Genomic DNA, 19,727 nt, shown 5'->3' with positions numbered 1-19,727 from the left:
ATATGTACAATACAACGCAATTGAATACGAGTACATTAAGATAATATGTACTAGTTACTTACATAATTATGCTGCATGTATATTTACTTCTATCACCAGTCATCACAGTTGTTCAACGATATTTTTGGAAACGCATATTAGTTACCTGGCTCGCCATGCTTTTGTATATTTCATTAATTTCTGACCATGATAGGCAGTGATAACACCGAAACTGATATCATTATGCTACATGTGATTCAATATTATCACGAGGACACACCTTTACTAGTCGTTTTATTGCACACCATTGCACTAGCTGTATCGTTTTGGTGTCAATTAAATACATAAATACCTAATCTACATATAATATAAAATACCTACCTACACCATAATAAGCTTTAAATACAGTACATTTTAGTCTAGTAACATATGATGCGAAACATGATCGCATTGTGTCATTTTACAGTGCAGATAAATACTTGTACCTACTGCACCTTGCTTAGTTATACCCTCTGGGTTGGAAGGTCAGATGGCAGTTGCTTTCGTAAAAACTAGTGCCTACGCCAAATCTTGGGATCAAACGGACCCCAGGCTCCAATGAGCCGTGGCAATATGCCGGGACAACGCTAGGAAGAAGAAGATCTACTGCACCTTAAGGTATACTCAAAAATACAAGACCACAAAACGATACAATACGGTAGTATAAGAATTATCATTGCCCACACTATGAATTAGACTATGTTAACGGCACCAATCATGGGACATTTAAGAGAAAATTTGGAGTATTCTTGATATTTCACCGATATCTGTAAAATTTATTTATACTTTATTGCACATAAAATATTAAGTACAAATGGTGGACTTAATGCCTTAAGGCATTCTCTACCACTGGGTCAAAAAGAGACTTGTGAGGTGCAGGCTTTGTACTTGAGAATAAGATATCACTACCTACTATTTACAAATTAAATACTAATTAATATAATGTAATGAAATCATAAACTTAAACATATACTAAAATTTCTACCTCTTTATGCTTTAAAAGTTGAATGTCCAATTCGTCCTCTGTCTTCTATGTATATAATAAAAGCTACTGCAATTAGTTTCAATATTATTAACCAATTAAAACTATGGTTTTTTGCTCCAGTCATGGGATGTATGGCGCCATTAATGTTGAAACTAACAAATAACAATGAAAAATTAAACTTAAGCAGCTCTTTGGCTCTTGTTAATGGTAAAAGGTTGCCGGCAATAAAAAACTGATGGTAAATACTTGTTTTACAGGATTTGTCTATACCATCCCATTGCTGGTGCTTGTTCCATTATAGGGGTGTTTACTATATATTGACTATCTACGATTTAAACAGGGAGCAAAGACCATCGGTTACCATGACGTCACGTCTTGAGCACCTCGGACACCAAAACCGGAAGCGAGCACTCGACGTGACTCGCCCGTCTTCCTCTTATCAGTGATGCCACATTAACCAGACGCGCGGTGGTGGGTCCGCTTATTAAAGCTTAGCACTTGCTTTTTCGTTCTTATAGTTCATGTCATCCACTATAACGCGCAGATTTGTCAAATCTAACCTTTAATAACATAACAATACGAGTCAAGGCAAGCGTCTTCGTGAATGACATGATCTATAGCATTCTAATTCAACGTGAACGTTGATACCACTGCAGGCCACGCTTACCGGATACTTGTAAACCCGTCAGGGGGCGTAGACAAGATGACAATCGTACATCGACAATCGCCAAACGGATTATATAATCCATCGAGATGACAGATGCTATCAAAAGTCCCGTGTCTATTTTCATATACCTATTTAAGTTTCGTTTGGCGTTTTCTATCAATGATGTCATCTTGCCCCCGGTTTTACAAAATTTGCTTAATCTTGCAGTACATTAAATAAAAATATACCTTCGTATTGTACCAACGTTTGAAAATTATCTCAATGAGCCTATTGGATAGACTATTATATCACAAAGAAAAAAACCGTCTGTATTTTAATACAGGTATTCAAAAAATAAGATAGAATATTTGGAAAATTAAATAACATTCGAGCGACTCCCCACTCCTTGTTTCTGGGTAAAATAACCAATCATTTCAAGTGACTCCTTAAATAAACAACATAATAGTAGATATAATTTAATACGCTCAGACAAAACAGAAACACAATATTTCTTCGACAACTAATGGTCTGCGATTACTTATGTTTATTCGCCGTAGAATAAAATGAGTGCTAAGGCCGTGAGACAAAAGATATGAATTAGTCGATATTTCATGGCGGATTTAGCACAATGCTCTCAGAAGACAACACAAGGATTACAGAAGCACTACTCAAATGGTCTGACGGGTTTGATTGATTTGTTTGCCCGTCTTATTCGATCCTCGAATCCGAAGAAATAAGTTTTTTTTTTACTTAGAAAACAACACACACTGTTTTCTTCCCTTTTTACTTCTTCGTAGACAACTTTCTATAAACAAAAGTCAGGAATCAACCAATTTTCTTAATGATTTTACACGGTTTAAATTAAAATCAGATAATGACCTAAAATCGAATAGGTAAACTTTAAGAGCGAGAAAACGAGCAAACAACTGTTAGTAATATTCAGAACATTAATTCAATTTACTATTCCTTGTAACAACATTCCTGTGGAATATCCGACACATTCGAAATTTCAAAAAATATAAACAGAGCTTTCTGTATTTACAGTAAAGACAGATAGCCTGGGGTAAATACAGATAAGTATTGTAATTTATAACGGCACACTAGCCGCCGGTAAACTGGACGTTTTTATGTCGCTACGAGATACCAAATGTTATGTCTATGCTATAAACAACTGCACAAGATTCGATAAAAATTTTTATACAGTTTTCACAATTTGAACACACATATTAAATCATAATTTTTAACGGGTCTATCGCAATTTTTTTTACGAAGTTTCGACGCCACTTACACTGGTCTCGTTTATGGACAACTGTTTGTTTATACTACGTCGGTGGCAAACAAGCATACGGCCCGATGGTGAGCAGTCTCCGTAGCCTATGTATTTTATTTATTTATTTTATTTTATTTTATTTTGATAGGCACAATAACACAATGCAGGCAACAACATTTTAAAATATTCCATACATAAGTGCTTATAAACTACCCACACCACGATTACAATTGTACACAACACAACCACGGAACAATTATTAAGCTAAAAATTTTCACTATAAAATCTTGTTATTAAAGACAATAAAGAATATAGTAAAATATAACAAACTATTAGTACGATGAGATATTTACTTACAATTTTGGGACAGCAAAACATTTTTGAACTTAGGTAAAGAAACATTCAAAATATCTAAATCAATATCTGATGCCTGCAACTTCAGAAAAGGAGCCACATATGCGCTGCCGACTCTAACCCTGCGCAACCTCGTTGAGCTTTTACTTACCGGCAAGAGCACAACACTATATCCCAGCAAAATTTTGAAACAGAGATATAATATATATAAAGAATTACCCGACGAAAAGTCTGTGAAAAAGTTGGAGGTACACATCAGAAATACAATCCATTAAAAATCATGCTTTATAAAAGTCTCACCAAAAATCATCACATTTATATAAACCTTTTTCGATCACGAAATATGAGTTCTATTTCCTCAATCAAGAAATTAAAACTAAAACAGGAGGCGTATTCTAATTGTAATAACAGGTTATGAGTTATTACAACAATATAAGAAACTTGCTTCTGCCCGCGACTTCGTCTGCGTGGAATGATGATGATCATGATTGATATGTCCCTACCCGAGCCTACAACTATCTTCATACTAATCTAAATGGGTTCAGCGGTTGTAGGATGAAGACGTAGTAAACAGAGATTCAACAATCATTTACCTAAATTGTTAAAATATCCTTACTCTGGATTTTATGTGGAAGGAATTCCATTACTTTCACATTGCATAGAAACCCCTCTATTCTGAGACTAGTCTGCATTCAGAATCACGTGACTATGAGTACCGTATTATTTTGTTATCATTCTCCTGTGCGTCTCGCTCGAGCTAATACAAGTACATGATAACAATGATAAGTAAATGACATAATTTACCTATCATTTTGGTGCAAAATGAACGTTCGAATTTGTCTTTTTCCTAATTACTGGTTTTTTATACTTGGATCTATAATTTCAGTTACCCTTATGATGAATGATAATATTATATTATAAATACATGGAGGCCAATACAAACTTACATTGTGACATCAAAATGATATAAGCCGCGCGGGCATTTCGCTTGTACCTAGTATACCTTGTCAGTACATGTATTGGCGCGAGCTTGACATAATTTTGATGTCACAATTTAAGTTGGAATTGGCCTTCTAGTCGAAATACTAGAAATTTCAAAACCTTTTCCGCGGAAAGGGGTCGATTTGACCTAGTAGGGTTTAATTATTAATAGTTTCCGCAGCGAAGGTGTGATGTTAGCTTAAATAATAATCACTTTAAATATGTAGGATGGCAATTTTTTTGCGGTCTGTCTATAATTGTCTTTACAATATTTATTTACATGTTTATTAATATTTTAATGTTATGTGACTGGTCGAGAATTCCTTTTGGCATAAAAGTCCGTCTTTTGTAAGATAAGTTTTCTTTTGTGCAATAAAGTTCATGATAATAAAAATTTTCCATCTAGATAATAGCTGAATAAAGATTACGTTAATACTCACCCAGTAGCATTATTTAATACGATGGCATTTAGGTACTAGATCAGATTCGTCACACTATCTTAATATTGGTAATGCTACATAAGCTTTGGGATTTGACGATAGCTTCCATAGGTATTCACACGGTTTTATCTTTCAGTTGAGACTGAGCTAAACTAATCAACGATCGAGTAGTAGAAGATACTCGTAATAGCTAGTTAATTATTAGCTTTATTTAGATTTATAATTGTACCTATTTTGTATACCAACAGTTACTTCTTTAACAAAGGAGCAAAGTTGTTGTTTAGCCCTCGTGCCAAGTGCCAACATTGAGACCCAAGCATGCGAAAGATACCAAAATTGAATCACGAGTGCAACGGAAAGTGAGCAGAAACTGTAATCTTAAGATTTGGATCGGAGGGTAAACAAATTTTGCTGTGGGGAGAAACACAAAGATAATACACGGGGATAGTAAGATTGAACTGTTAGTGCTAATTGTAGAATCACAAATTAAAAAAATAATAATAATACTAGCTGCAACACTTTACAAATGTAATCCAAATGTACGTTATTTAATATTTATTCATCATCCTGAAATACATTATTGTTATCTTAGATTATTAATGCTGCAGGTAAGCAAAATACAAACATGCACAGGAATATAAAACAGACTAGACATTAATTAAATAACCTTTAACTTAAAAGTTAATATTGTTTTTGTTTATCATTATTTTCACCACACCAACTGGTAAAGGCTCTCTTGATTGTTTAAAAACTAATGAGAAAGTTTCATTTTATCCACATGTGGGACACAGTCATCAGATACAAATTTTCAGTTGTTTCCTTATGTTAGCTGGTAGATTGACTTTTAAATGAAGATTTCCTTGTTACGTTCATGTGGATTTTATTTGGTTTGATATTTTTGGTATTTCATAGTTAGTATTTTCCTTGCGTTGGTGTGGTCAAAAATTTTGTGTTTCACTCGGAGGCAAAGTTTGTTTAACCCTCGTGCCTTGAAACCATCGCAACGCTCAAAATTCCACTTCTCGAACCACTCGGTACGCTCGTGGTTCAATTTTGAATTCTTTCGCTTGCTCGGGTATCAATATTAGCACGAGCGATTAAACAACAACTTTGTCCCTTTGTAAAACAAATAACTATTAATATGGAGTCTATAGAAGATACCTCTATAATGGAACAGGAACCAGTAATGGGACATAAAACCACAAATTTTGTAAAATAAGTAACTAAAACTAGTTTATAAGTACTGGCAACCTTTTACCATAAACAAGAGTCATAGAGCATCTTAAGTTTGATGTTTCATTAAATTTGCTTTTTTCTTAAGAAATTGGCGCCAAGCCAAAAGTTGTCGTGGATCTGAAAAAATAATCAGTAAGAATTCTTAACAACTCCGCTAAGAGAGGTGAGTACGTATTATAAATTATAATAATATATTATTTACTTCGTGTAAATTAGAATGAGTTTTGTTAATTGCATTTACCATGAGATTAGGTATACAGCACATTATGTTGTTACTCCAGAGATGTAAAAAAAAATGATATTTTTCCCAATTCCATTATAGGAGCTGTAAAACTGTAATACCTCCTATGATGGGACAATCTTAAACAATGATGCTTGCCATGCCATAATTTCATGTTTTAAGAATACATAAGTAAAATGCAGTTAAAACATGTCAACTATTTTAAAATTTGACACACATTTTACCACTTTGGAAGTGACTCTCGCGCAAACTATTATAGAAACCTTAATATCATTTTTGAAGACCTATCCATAGATACCCCACACGTATGGATGCGATGAGAAAAAAAAATCAGTTTCAGTTCTAAGTATGGGCAACCCCTTAAAATGTATTGTTTTTTTTTGGTTTTCTCGTATGAAAATCTTAATGCGGTTCACAGAATACATCTACTTACCAAGTTTCAACAGTATAGTTCTTATAGTTTCGGAAAAAAGTGGCTGTGACATAAACGGACAGACAGACGGACATGACGAATCTATAAGGGTTCCGTTTTTTGCTATTTGGCTACGGAACCCTAACAGTGATTAAATAACATCCGCAAACTACAAAACCACCACCATAAAAAAATATTATTAGATGATACATAATTACAACACAAAGAAGCATAATTTGATATCTAGGGCACAAATTATTTCTAGACAATCAATTTTCCATTCTGTCGCAGGTATTTGTTTTCACAATAAAAGGCATAAGCGCGTCATAAAGGTTATGACTCGTCGTATAACGGCGGTGACACAGGTGTGACAGCTGGTGCGTACAGTCGCGGGCACAAGTCACAGTTTTGGCTTATATCAAAGCATTTCATTACCTATATTTAAATCATCTAATAAAGACTGTAGTTTTGATACGACCGGATAACCAAAGGGTAGTAAAGGGTAGTTAGTGTGGGCTTTAATGAATACACTTTCATAGGTTTTATAAAAAAATAGACGACTTTTATTTTTCCATATAAAATAATTCAGCAAGCAATGTACCACTACTTTGTTTTAACTCAAAACGTGGCATTTAATGATGCGACGTCACTACTGTCACATGTGCCTACCATGATGAAGTACATTGCCGCTCGAAAGATAAATTTAAAATTAATTATGCTCTGGTAGTTAACATTAAATAATAAAAAAAACATCCAGAATCGTTTTATAGCACTAAAACCTATGTCTAGTTTACGTTTGTGGCTTTATCAAAAATACATACATACACACAATTTAATTACACGAACAATATTGAAGGAACATCAGCAGATATATAGTATATGCAATATTGACGATGTGATATTGTTGTTTTAAATTCAGAACAGTTATCTTTGAATAGCTCTGAATGTCATGTCAGTAACCGATACAATTCGGCAGATACATATGGACTTTGTAAACTACAAATTATTTAAGGACGTATTCGACATATTTTATATGATTTTATGGTGTAGAAACTATAGAAGTACTGTACTACACCACTTTTCGATATGCCGGTACCACAGTTCATCACTGTAAACCAGCCGAGAGGTTTACAACCGCAATAAAACAATGAACGTACGCTTATCAGTGTTATCAGGCCAAACACAATTTATTTGAACGCGCACTCACGTTTGTACCTTCCGACGTTTGTGACGATAATTACACCTTTAATAACAACCCTTATTTGCTTAGTTATTCTAGATTAATTCAAACTTAGCCAAATAACTAACCAGTAGGTAACCTTTTGCCTGTTCTCGCTCGTTTTCATTATTTAGCTTAATTATATTTACTTATTACGTTGCTATCACGAACATAAGCTGTTATAAATACGTGATATTGTCAGCATTGTGTCGCAGTCATACGAGTACGCATGATAATTGACGTCATTTAGTTTTAATAAATCACCTCAAAATCAGCTAAAAAGTTCACGCGGTATTTAATCTCTACAAAAATTATCTTATTTTAAGTACTGCGAGTATAATTTTCAAAGTGAAATTACTTTTTATACGCCAACGTCATCAACATAAGTCAATAATATGCACATTTTATGAAATGTATCCTAAGCTTAGATTAGATCCTTAGTTCAGGAATACAGAAGTCATATTAGACCTTAATCGGATTTCGTCGCAGTGCCGAATGTTTTTTTTTTTTATACCAGCCCATGATTGGTAATTTACATACAACCGCCTGTAGATTGGCACAAAGAGAATTGGAAATAGAGGTGTATAGTCAAAGAAAACTTTGCAGCGACGTAACTTTACTGCCATCTTTCGACACATATTTAAAACTTTTAGAACGACATTTGACTGTGATCCTTATTCTTTTACTGATATGAGTTAAATTTGTTAAATATATAAAAATGGCGCCATTTAATAGATTAAAGGCCGCATCGTTTCGAGCGATGGCGCATAACCTTTTGGTAGTACCCGGTAAGATGGCGCCACTTTTTGATATTTAACAAATTGAACACAGTAAATTTACGTCGCTACAAAGTTTTATTTGACAATACACCTCTATTTCAAATTATTTTTGATTGGCATCAGTCACGTAACTTACATTAAAATTAATAAGTAAGTTTTTTAATATACGAAAACTAAACTGTGTTAATTAATTAAGCGACATTGAACTGTGTAACAAATTTTTCGTACCGCTTGTGAAATATATAAAAATATCGGGAGGCGTCTACACGGAAAATCTATACATAAATACTGGCTACTGAGACATTTTAATTACGTTGTGGCATTTTGATTCACCTATTAAAAAGCTCGTTACAATTGTTAATTTGTCGATTTTTTTCGTCTGTATTTGTTGGAAGTCGTCTTCGCGCTGATCCCATTGTTTTGAGCGGAGTCACGCCCCGTCCCATTGATAGCGCTGTTACAAATGTTTCTTTTAATTAAAAGTATTCCGGCAATGTTATTAAATACAACAATATTAACCTGATTTTTACCTATAAGTCCAGGTGGAGTACAAATTACAATAAAATGCTATGTAATTACTTTTTAATTCAAAACGTTTCTAGACAAAGTTAGGATTTGAAGGCTAGCATGTTTTTACAGATCTATATTTGGACAAGAAAAAAGATACAACGCGTATCATGTTTAACACATTATAAATAATCCCATAAGATTTTACTATACTGGGGATAATATAAAATGTTATCCATTGCCGCTCAATATCCACCCAGGTCTAACTTCACTGGGAGCAAGTATGCCGTGCATGCGAGACATTAGAAATGGGCGTCCTTTGGTAAGATTTCGTAGTGAAAGCATTGTTGTTCTTTGTCAAACAAGGGATGCACGTGCGTGTCTGAGATACGGAACAAACAGTACTAAATAACTCGAAAGATGGCTACTCAACGTAGTTTATCTCGTTGCGATCCAATAGTGGAACGTGGTACAAATTACATACTTGTATTCTACTCGAATAAATTCTTTATAGCAAAATACAGAGTGATAAATGGTATTTTATGTAGATATGACAGATTTCTAAATATAAATGGCTAACTAGTAAGTATAGTAAGGATACTTATAAATATCTGAAGTGACATTTATTTTAATTTATATTAATTTAATATTTACTTATTTGTACAATCTTTTATTAATTTATTTATTAAGTTGAGATTGTTTGTATTGGTATTATCTTGTGAGTTTTGGAGTCAACAGTAAGTCCGCAAGTTTATTTTTACAAATAAAATCAAGTAATATTTAATATGTTTTCAACCTGAGATCTAAAGGCTATGTGTATCTACTTGTGGAAGGCACTTCTGTTTTAAGCATTAAGTCGTATATATATTGCACCTATATGTTTTTAAATACCTACTCTTGCAGATATGATGATGATGATGAGATGAGATTGTATATGCATGAAGGGTTAAATAACGAACTTTAGTTTTTAAACTCTAAGGTTATTATTTACATATATGATACACGTGTGTCTCATCTGGCGGGCCTATAAATAAGGGCGCACGTACACGGGCGTCTCCGGTGACTAATTTGTTAACAAGTGTTCGGGGACACTTAATTGCCCGTAAGCGACGGGGCGTCATCGTCGCTCGGCGAATACATTATTTTGTCGAGATCTCCTCGTTAAATAATGAGAACGTTTAATTTACGACTCAAAGTATTTTAGTGTACCTGCCACCCGTATAACACTTTTATTTTTATCTAATTGCTTATTTCGTTAAATTTATTGGACCATGCATGTTTGTAGTTACGTAAATCGTATGTTATGTACGTATGTACAAATTTCTTAGCACTATGTATTTTAATAGGAACTACCCATTAACAATAAAAAGACAAAGTAAGTATGAATATGTGATAGATAATATATAATCTTAAGACAGTTTAGGTTATACCGCAGCTACAGGTTTTAATTGTAGGCATATACAAGGTATTATTGCGGCTCTTCAAGTTAAGTACTCAAAAGATGAACTAGGTATCTAGGATGAGATTGGTACGAGTATATAGGTAGGGCGACTTCCTAAGCCACGGAAAACAACATTAGAGAATCTTTAAATTGGTGATTTCTACTGCGGTTGGTATTTCTCTCAAAAGATTACCGGTCCCTTATTTAGGTACTTAACACGAAAATTTAGGGTTCCGTAGCCAAAATGTCCAAATCGGAACCCTTACAGTTTTGTCATGTCCGTCTGTCCACCTATATCATCACAGGCATTTTACACAGCAACTAGAAGATAATCAACTATCAAAATATAACTTTTTATTTTATGTGAACATTATGAAACATGATTTTAGTTTCATTTCCATGTCAAATTTGGCTATTTTATTTTCAAAAGGCGCACTTATTTTGCGGAATAGTATGAATAAGTACGCGTTTTTTATAAAGTTTTTCTTGCCAGGTTCAAGTTTCCGTTGCATTATTTGTCAAAATTCCCATTTTATTTCGTGATTCTGTTTTCACCATCACAATCTAACTAGCAATTATATTATAACGATTAATAAGAGGTCCGACTCAATCGTAATCATACACGGTGTTTCATGATGAACCGAAAAGATTTTAATAGTGTATTCCTGGACATATTTAAATACTAAAGTGTCCTATAAACTTTCTGAAATTTGCTTAGTTTCAGAATTAATGCCAATTGAAAAAAAATTACATTTGTATTTTTACTTAGTGCTAGACGCCTTTTTGATGGCGATGTTGCTACCATGGGACGTAGTCTGAATATCCGGATTGGACAATTTATGAATTTCATTCATAACTTTTGATCTGTACTGTACAAATACATAAAAATAACGAAAGTAGTTGTTTTTGGTGAAATCGACCTACCGTCATATAATTTTTTTTTCGTTTTTTGGCCTCAGAAATGCGTTGTTAAAGTCGTTCGGGTTTCTCGTGGTAAACCGTATATGCTCCAGTACGTTCTGGTCCAAACGCTCAAGAAAATCGTCGGTCTCCTTTAGAAAGTAGGATTATTTTGTAAGCTAGAATAAATTTAGTTTATAAATTTATAAGAACAGTTAAGTGATTTTTGTTAAAGTAAATAACATGTAATAGTTAATACCTACTTACTGTTTGATAGGTCTTTAAAATAATGTAATTAAGTTTAATTAAGAATAGTTTTGAAAATAATTGCCCAAAAGTCAAAAATATTGTGTCCCCACCCCGTCTAACTTTTGAATCGGGCGTGCAAAGAAGAAAGAAAAAAAAAACTCTATAAATACATTCTCTGAAAATTATTTTGAATACGATAGGTTGAGCCATTAAAAAGTCCTTAAGAAACTTATCTCCTTATTAAAACGACGTACCTAATTTAATTAGGTATTGCCTTTTTGTATTGTATGAAGGTATGCAAATACTGTTGTAGGTAAATTATATATATACTTCTAATGTAACATCCTCGCAATATTATTTGCTATACAAATAATGTTTCAAACCGCAAATTTAATTATTTGAAATAATATATAAATGTAATATATATTACAATGATAAAATTGCGGCACTTCAGAACACCAAAGCTATCAGTAAAACACAAGTCATGTGCTCCAGCGCATACCTCTGCTGTGTAACAAGTATCTGAACGACGAACATGAAAGTACGAGTCTAATACAATTTACTTACTGGGAAATTATCGCTTTTTCAAGAGCAGACTTGATTATCAGAAAGCGATAACAAAGGAGGTTATTGAAGTTGGAAGTACTTTACAAATACAAATACAATACAAATACTTTTATTTCATTACTTTTTACAGCAGTTCATGTGGGGAAATAAACCTATCACTATTTAGCAGAGATCTATAGCACAGTTAAACTAAGAAAGTGTATACTAGAAATGTATTCAGTGTTTACATGAGAACTGTTATTGACCGACTGACATACATAAAAGTAAACAAACAATTCATAGAACCGTTGCTACACAAATACAAATTTGACAGGGTTCCGTCTACAGCCAGTACTGTGGCCCCTTAAAATAGGCGTAACCAGATTCTACAAATATCACATTAACATAATATTTCAATAGTTCATAGGTATAAATTTTAGGTAGGTAAGTAGTCCATCTTAGGTACAAGAATAGGTAAGTATTTATCTCAACAATGTGCAACAATTTGATTGTGTAAGTAATGAAAAAGTGCGGGTACAGCTTTCTGGATTTAAACCCGCCCTTGGTTAGCTAATTGGAGAGGTATCGGTATTATGATATACCAAATGTGGATTTTTATGCAGATTTTTTAGCTTCCCAAAAATGAAGATAGTTTCTTTATAGATAGACTAAATTCAAATTTATGGCTCATTGATATTCCTAAAACTAATTATTTTTACTCAAACTGGCTGTTTTGCGAAAGAATTTTCCAGCCTTGACCTAATATGAAATATGTAGTATTAAGATAACTCTTAATACTAGAGCAATATGTACCTATACGTATATATGTAGTGAAAACATTATGATATTTGTTAGTTCTTGAAAACGACTTAATGTTTAGGGTTCCATACCTTAAAAGGAAAAAACCCTTATAGGATCACTTTGTTGTCCGTTCGTCCGTCCATCCGTCCATCAGTCTGTCAAGAAGTCCTTTTAGTAAAAAATTTGTAAAAAAATAATTTGTACGGAACCCTCGGTGGGTGAGTCCGATTCACACTTGTCCAGTTTTTTTACTAGATACCTTTTTTCTTAGTAACACTATAAAATAATAAAACTAAATCAACAATATCGAATAGAAGTCTTGTATACAACCTAGCTTAAAGAATAAATACAATAAATACTTGCACTTAATTAAGCAAAAATAACTCTAAGTCAGGTAGCGTTATTATTTTGCTCAGTAGGCCCAGTTCATTAACTACCTAATGAAATTACTCGAGTTATTGAGTGTCATGTCAAGGAAACAATTTTCTGCTGTTTTATCTACATTGCAATTGTCATTTTTTTCTGTTGCAGTATGGGCGGAAACAGGCGAGTTTCGGGACAGCGGGCACTCATCGCTGACGTCGGGCGGCTCGGGTGTTGAACAGTCACTGTACGCGCCGCCACGCCCGCGCCGCGACCGCAAGCACAACGACGACAGTGAGTACACGTCTTTTTACTGACCTCTCTGTATAACTGGAGACACATCCGATTAGTTCTCTGTATGTTGATAAAGACAGAGAAGGAGCCATTTGAAGAGAGCATATTTCTAAAGATACATCCTTCTGTGTCCTACCGTGTTGTATGAAGCGACCACGCATCGAACAATTGTAGTTACATTCACATGTTTTATAAGGTTTTGTAAAAAAAATAACTACGTAAAAGAAGTAATTACAATGAAACATTGCTATTGTAGTCATGTGGCCGCATTTGTTGATTCAGTTATGCCGGAGCCTGCAAATATAATAGCTACTTAATCAGCCTCTACTAACCCAAATGAATTAAACTGATATTTCTTGCATCTTTCATGTAGTTCGTAGTTGAAAGCATTCATTATTATATTTATTATTTATATTTGAAGAAGAATATTGTAAATAAAAAAGATTTTCCTAACAGGACTTTTACCGGCTCAGGACCGCTTCGCCCGCAATTATATTTCGTCACCTTCTGAACTTGTCATATTATAATGGTTCACTGTTCTGATTTATCAACATTCCTATATCGACACTTTGCTATCTTGTCCACATTCCTATATGGTCCACGGTGCTATCTTGTCCACATGGCTATATGGTCCACGGTGCTATCTTGTCCACATGGCTATATGGTCCACAATGTTATCTTGTCCACATTCCTATATGGTCCACGGTGCTATCTTGTCCACATTACTATATGGTCCACGGGGTTATCTTGTCCACATTCCTATATGGTCTACGGTGCTATCTTGTCCACATTACTTTATGGTCCACAGTGCTAACTTGTCCACATTCCTATGTGCGGGCATTGATGACCAGTGCTGGTATAAGTGGAGGTCAAAATGACAGGCCAACAAAACTTATCCGGTGGAAAAAATAATTAAAAAGGAAATGGATAGTGCTGATGTTGTCTTATTTATAGAATACGGTCAGGATAATGGATAGTACAATAATGTTGATTGTTGTAGAGTTGGCACTATGGTCAAAATACTTAGAAATGTACACGATCTGGGCCTGTAGTCTAAATAGTAATAGTTAAAGTCTAAATAGTTAGAGGTAGGAGGCGACATTGCATTATGGTTGATTTAAAAAGGTGACGACATAGAATTGTGGACGAAGCGGGCCTGGCTGCGCAGTCAACATGCCAAGAATGAAACGCAACTGTCACTGTCGCACTAGTTTGGAAGAGTGATAGACACAAAGCGTTTCGTTATCGTAGCCAAAAGATTGTCACCTTGGCTAGGCACCCTGAGCCCTTTCACCTTTAACGATAATAAATTTGTACCTCTCACAATACAACAGCGTGGCAAATTATAACTCTTCCATAAAGCGGCCACACAAAGTGACAAACTTGATACTGAAAGCAAACTGAGCGAGCGCCGGGAAACCTATGGCAAATACCGTCGCGTTTATTCTAATGCCTTCACAAACATGCCGGCGAACGGCTTGCTCTAATTATGCAATTTTTATGCTTTCTATTCTGTGGCATTTTACTTCTGATTGGTCTGACACCTTGAAGCGGGTTAACAGATAAATATAATTTCAAACGCAAGCTTCTTTCAGAAATAATTTAAAAATTCACGAAATTCCATGATTATAGTAATATTTCCGGGCATCCATCTGTTCGAATAACCAAAGGTACATACTATGGTTTATGTTTTGGATCATTCAAATCATTTCAATTTAATACTAGTACATAATGAGGTGTATGAATTTGCTATTTTGACACTTAATCATCTTGATAGATATTAAGATGATTAAATGATGATAGATAAGATGGAAAATCATCGTACTACCTGTAGGGCTAAGATGGTCGGCTCTTTATCATTTGTCACCATACCCGTCCCGTTCTAACAAGTATGTAAGTGCGAAAGTGACGGGCATAGTGACAAGTGATAAAAATGGAACCATGATGCCGCCGCTGGTGACATATAATATACAAATATATATTGTCGTTAAGCCCCAGTATCTAGCATGTTCAATAACTTTTACAACAATAAGTGTCACCAGAAACAGACACTTATTATATAACTCTATCTATTACTTGGTACATTAAAGATGTTATCGAATAGAGTGATCGTTGAAGTGGCCGTGTACCGATATCGGTAACACATGTTCGTGCGATATTTACACGTCCATATCGCGTCGGTACAACGCAAAGGTTGCGCGCCTGTGATGGATGGGTCGGCGACTCACAAAGCGTATCGCCGATAGCCGCTATCGCAACCTCTATCGACCTTATCGCCAGTTCCACCGGTAGCGCTCCGCCTAAACCTGAGACCATAATCCCACCTTGTTCATTATACGCCAATGAGATTGCCAAACCGTACAGATTGATGGTTTTAATAAAGTTGTCGAAATTAACGCGATATGCGCGCGATAATCCTCCGCAAACGTTTTGATTGGAAACGTCGGCGTTATTAGAAATTCACGTTAGATACGAGTATCTATTTGACGTTTGTATAATCGAGTTTATGTAATCGTGGGCTTAAAACTATGTATAATAAACTAAGCCCAGAAAGTGGATGTAGCTACTGTTTTATATATTACTGTGGACTTATTGGATAAGTTTAATAGTATTGTTAATACGGATATAGCTAAATGTTCTGTAATTACTACAGTAAAATTTCAGATTGTCACCATCAGATTTATAATTATAATTTGTAGACAATTTGAAGGATATCGTTAATCAAAAGCAGCATGCGAACATGCTTACATTTACTAGCGACGGCTGGCCTCGATTTCTAAATGAACTATTTATTGAGTCTTCAATCAAGATAAGTAGGTACAATAAATTTGTAACCCTTAAGCCGATAAGCTGTAATAAATAATAGATAATAATAATATATGAAAATAAATTCTTGATTACAAAATATATAATTGTAGCAGTGGGTTTTCCAACAGTTGATTTATATTGTTCTCTAGAATTATACTGCAATTAAGGGTCAATTTAGTGTGATATCCTAACCAATATTCAAATTTTAATTTGCAGTGCCAGTTACTAGCACTTAACAAAACAGCTACCTAAAAATCAACACAAAAAGGATTTTCGTGAGCATTAATATCAATGTTTTATTATAAAACAATTGGTTCTATAAAACCTTACGATGAAGTTTTTATTTCTGCGTATAACTGGCACATCACCGTCCCCAAAGTTGACGGCATCAAGACGATCCCACATCCCACAGCGATGGGACGCGAAACGCTACAGCTAACACAGTAGAAATACGGATAGCTACAGCCCTTATACCCCCTAGAATTTTTTTCTTTGTATGTTGTATGATCTAGAATTTTAGTGCAATTTCGTAAGCAACTGTACCGGAATGCATATCGCCCCTTTCGTCGGGAAGTGATATGTTATTACATCAATTCGAGATACGAGGCCGATGGCAATCAGTCCGCGCATATGGGTTTAGGCTGGATCCCGGTGTCAATGCGATAAGCCCGCTGTACGTACATACTTGTAATTATAGAGGTGCTGCGATGTGTGTTGATAAGTGAGCGTTGCGTCCATGGATGATTGCCATCGGTTTACAAAGTGACAACTGAACTGCTGCTCTCGATAAAAACTCTTTGACCTACCTACCGACCTAATAACTTTCCCGGTTACTGTAAGATTGGAGAAAAGGGGTACGTACTTATACGTACGTTAGGCAGGTAAGTCATTGGCAAAACTTTAAATTTATACATAAAATAAATAAGTACTCTAATTCAGATGTAATGATTAAGCTAATTCTATTCTATTCTAATAAAATTAATGAAGCACTCGCATAAGTAATCGATTTTATTGCATAAATAAAGCACATTGGTGTGTATGGAGCTTGAATTTACGGGCGTCGTAAAAGCATAAGATACAGTAAGCCATGATTTAGCGCCGCTACTGATGTTTTCCTGATTGTTGATAATACTCAAGTTATTTTTTATTCTGATATATATTTATTCATAGTTCTTATAGAGGGGTTGAATATACTTTGAGGGTTGTATAAATTCTGCAGTCTGAAGCTAAATGCTAAAAACATAATTTTATTATTTTTCTATTTACTTGTAAGCATTTTGCAATGTGCCTTTAAGCTAATTATCTTAATAAAAAAAAATTACAGGACGTTCTTACACAAATTGACTGAGGCCCACAGTAAGCTCCAAAATGCTTGTGTTGGGGGTACTCAGACAACGATATATATAAATTATATAATATACAAATACATAGAAAACACCCATGACTCAGGAACAACCCAGGAACAAATAGCTGTGCTCATCACACAAATAAATGCCCTTACTGGGATATATAGGCAGGGTCACTACCGACTAGGCCAGACTGGTCGTTGTAATAAAACGATAAACAAATAAACAATCAATGTCAGATAAAACATTAGTAATGCAAAGACATTCATGGACATTGTTAACTTAAAGTACATGTATAGGTACCTAAGATTTAACGGATTAGTACAAATCCAAGCCTTTTAAGTTATTACAACGTGTATTTTAAATTGGTATAGGTAGTAAAGCGAGCAACAGAGAAATTAACCGAGCAGCCACGGAACTAACTAGTTCTGTCTAACTAAATAACTAAGTAATGTATTACTGTAGTATTATATAGATAAAGTGTAAATAGTTATAAATTTATCCATAATGTAGACGTATAAATTGGTTTTACAAATAAAAAATATTATGATGATGATTATTCCGTGTGACCAGCTAAAATACTAACTCAGCAAGTAGTCGCTCAAGGCTTTATTGTTTCATTCGGCGAGTTAAATTTTTGAAGGTTTTGTTAGTACTTATATGAAACTGCAATAAATAGAGTCCGTTGAAATATGAACGATATACACGTATATTAGGAATATAAATAATAATAATACATTTTTGATCACAGACTCCCGGCCGCTCACGGAAGCGACGATCAAAACGGAGTCGACGACCCCGGGCGTAGGCGGCGACGAGGGCCTGGACGACAAGGGCGACAAGAAGAACAAGCGGCAGCGGCGCCAGCGCACGCACTTCACCAGCCAGCAGCTGCAGGAGCTCGAGGCCACGTTCGCGAGGAACCGCTACCCCGACATGTCCACGAGGGAGGAGATCGCCATGTGGACCAACCTCACGGAGGCGAGAGTTAGGGTGAGTCGACTGTTTTGTTCTTTATTTACGGGTATTGGTTATGCGTATAGCAAATAATGTTGTCTATACTCGTAAGTGATAAAATTTCAGGCACGGTAACTGTATAATCAACTATAAAATCAATGTAGCAAAAGTTGTAAAAGTGACAAGGTGTAACGTTGATGACTTTGAACGCATTTAATAATTAGCTAGGTATTTGGTAAATATTGATGAAATGCTGATTGCATCCGTCTAATATATCTGGTGTTGCAGTTAATTAATTTAAAGCATTGTCAAATCATAACATCACTAATAATAATAAAATAAAATTTAAATGTCAGGTTTTCAAATAATAATAATTTAAAGTACCAATTTAATATTGCAACTTGATAATAATAATGCCCAATTTAGAATTAATGATTACATTTTTAAACTTTATCATTACAAATGCCATGCCGAGCTAGGTTGGTCCGACTCCAACACCCTAACGAGAAAAACTTACTGTTTAAGTCTCTGACAGTTCCTAATATGATTGATTATACATAAATACCGTGTATTTTTATTTCTGTTAATATCAAGGATTCCTGAGCTTAATTAATTTACATTCTCTAAGATACTGGTATTCTAATTAACTCTATTTCGGAGATAATCAAAAATTTATTTTTATCTGATAAGGCCCCTACGTACACTTGCCTTAGGGCCTGTTTACATACCTATTGATTAGCGTTTAGTACGAGTGCTGTTTCATACCTGTTTACATACCTATTGATTAGTGTTTGCTACTAAACCTTAAGTACTATTTCGGACGATCAATGTTCAAAATGTCATTGATATGTCACTGTTTGGTTGAGTTAAATAATATGTCCGTGTTCAAACTTCAAAAGAAATGTCGAGAGCAAGGTCAACCGTTGTATCTGTG

At 34.6% G+C, this 19,727-nt stretch overlaps 1 protein-coding gene across 3 annotated transcripts in view; it reads left to right on the top strand.

The window, feature by feature from the left end:
• Positions 1–19,727, top strand: part of LOC133534622 (pituitary homeobox homolog Ptx1) — a 71,993-nt gene that overhangs the window by 28,690 nt on the left and 23,576 nt on the right. For all 3 annotated transcript variants that reach the window (XM_061873824.1, XM_061873826.1, XM_061873825.1), the window contains 2 exons: positions 13,557–13,682; positions 18,588–18,829. In XM_061873824.1, the coding sequence (XP_061729808.1) occupies positions 13,557–13,682; positions 18,588–18,829 (368 nt within the window). The remainder of the gene's footprint in view (positions 1–13,556; positions 13,683–18,587; positions 18,830–19,727) is intronic.

Source organism: Cydia pomonella, chromosome 2 (genome assembly GCF_033807575.1).
Source record: "Cydia pomonella isolate Wapato2018A chromosome 2, ilCydPomo1, whole genome shotgun sequence".
Lineage (NCBI taxonomy): Eukaryota > Metazoa > Arthropoda > Insecta > Lepidoptera > Tortricidae > Cydia > Cydia pomonella.
The sequence above is the reverse complement of the archived record's forward strand: the minus strand, read 5'-3'. Positions and strand labels throughout refer to the sequence as shown.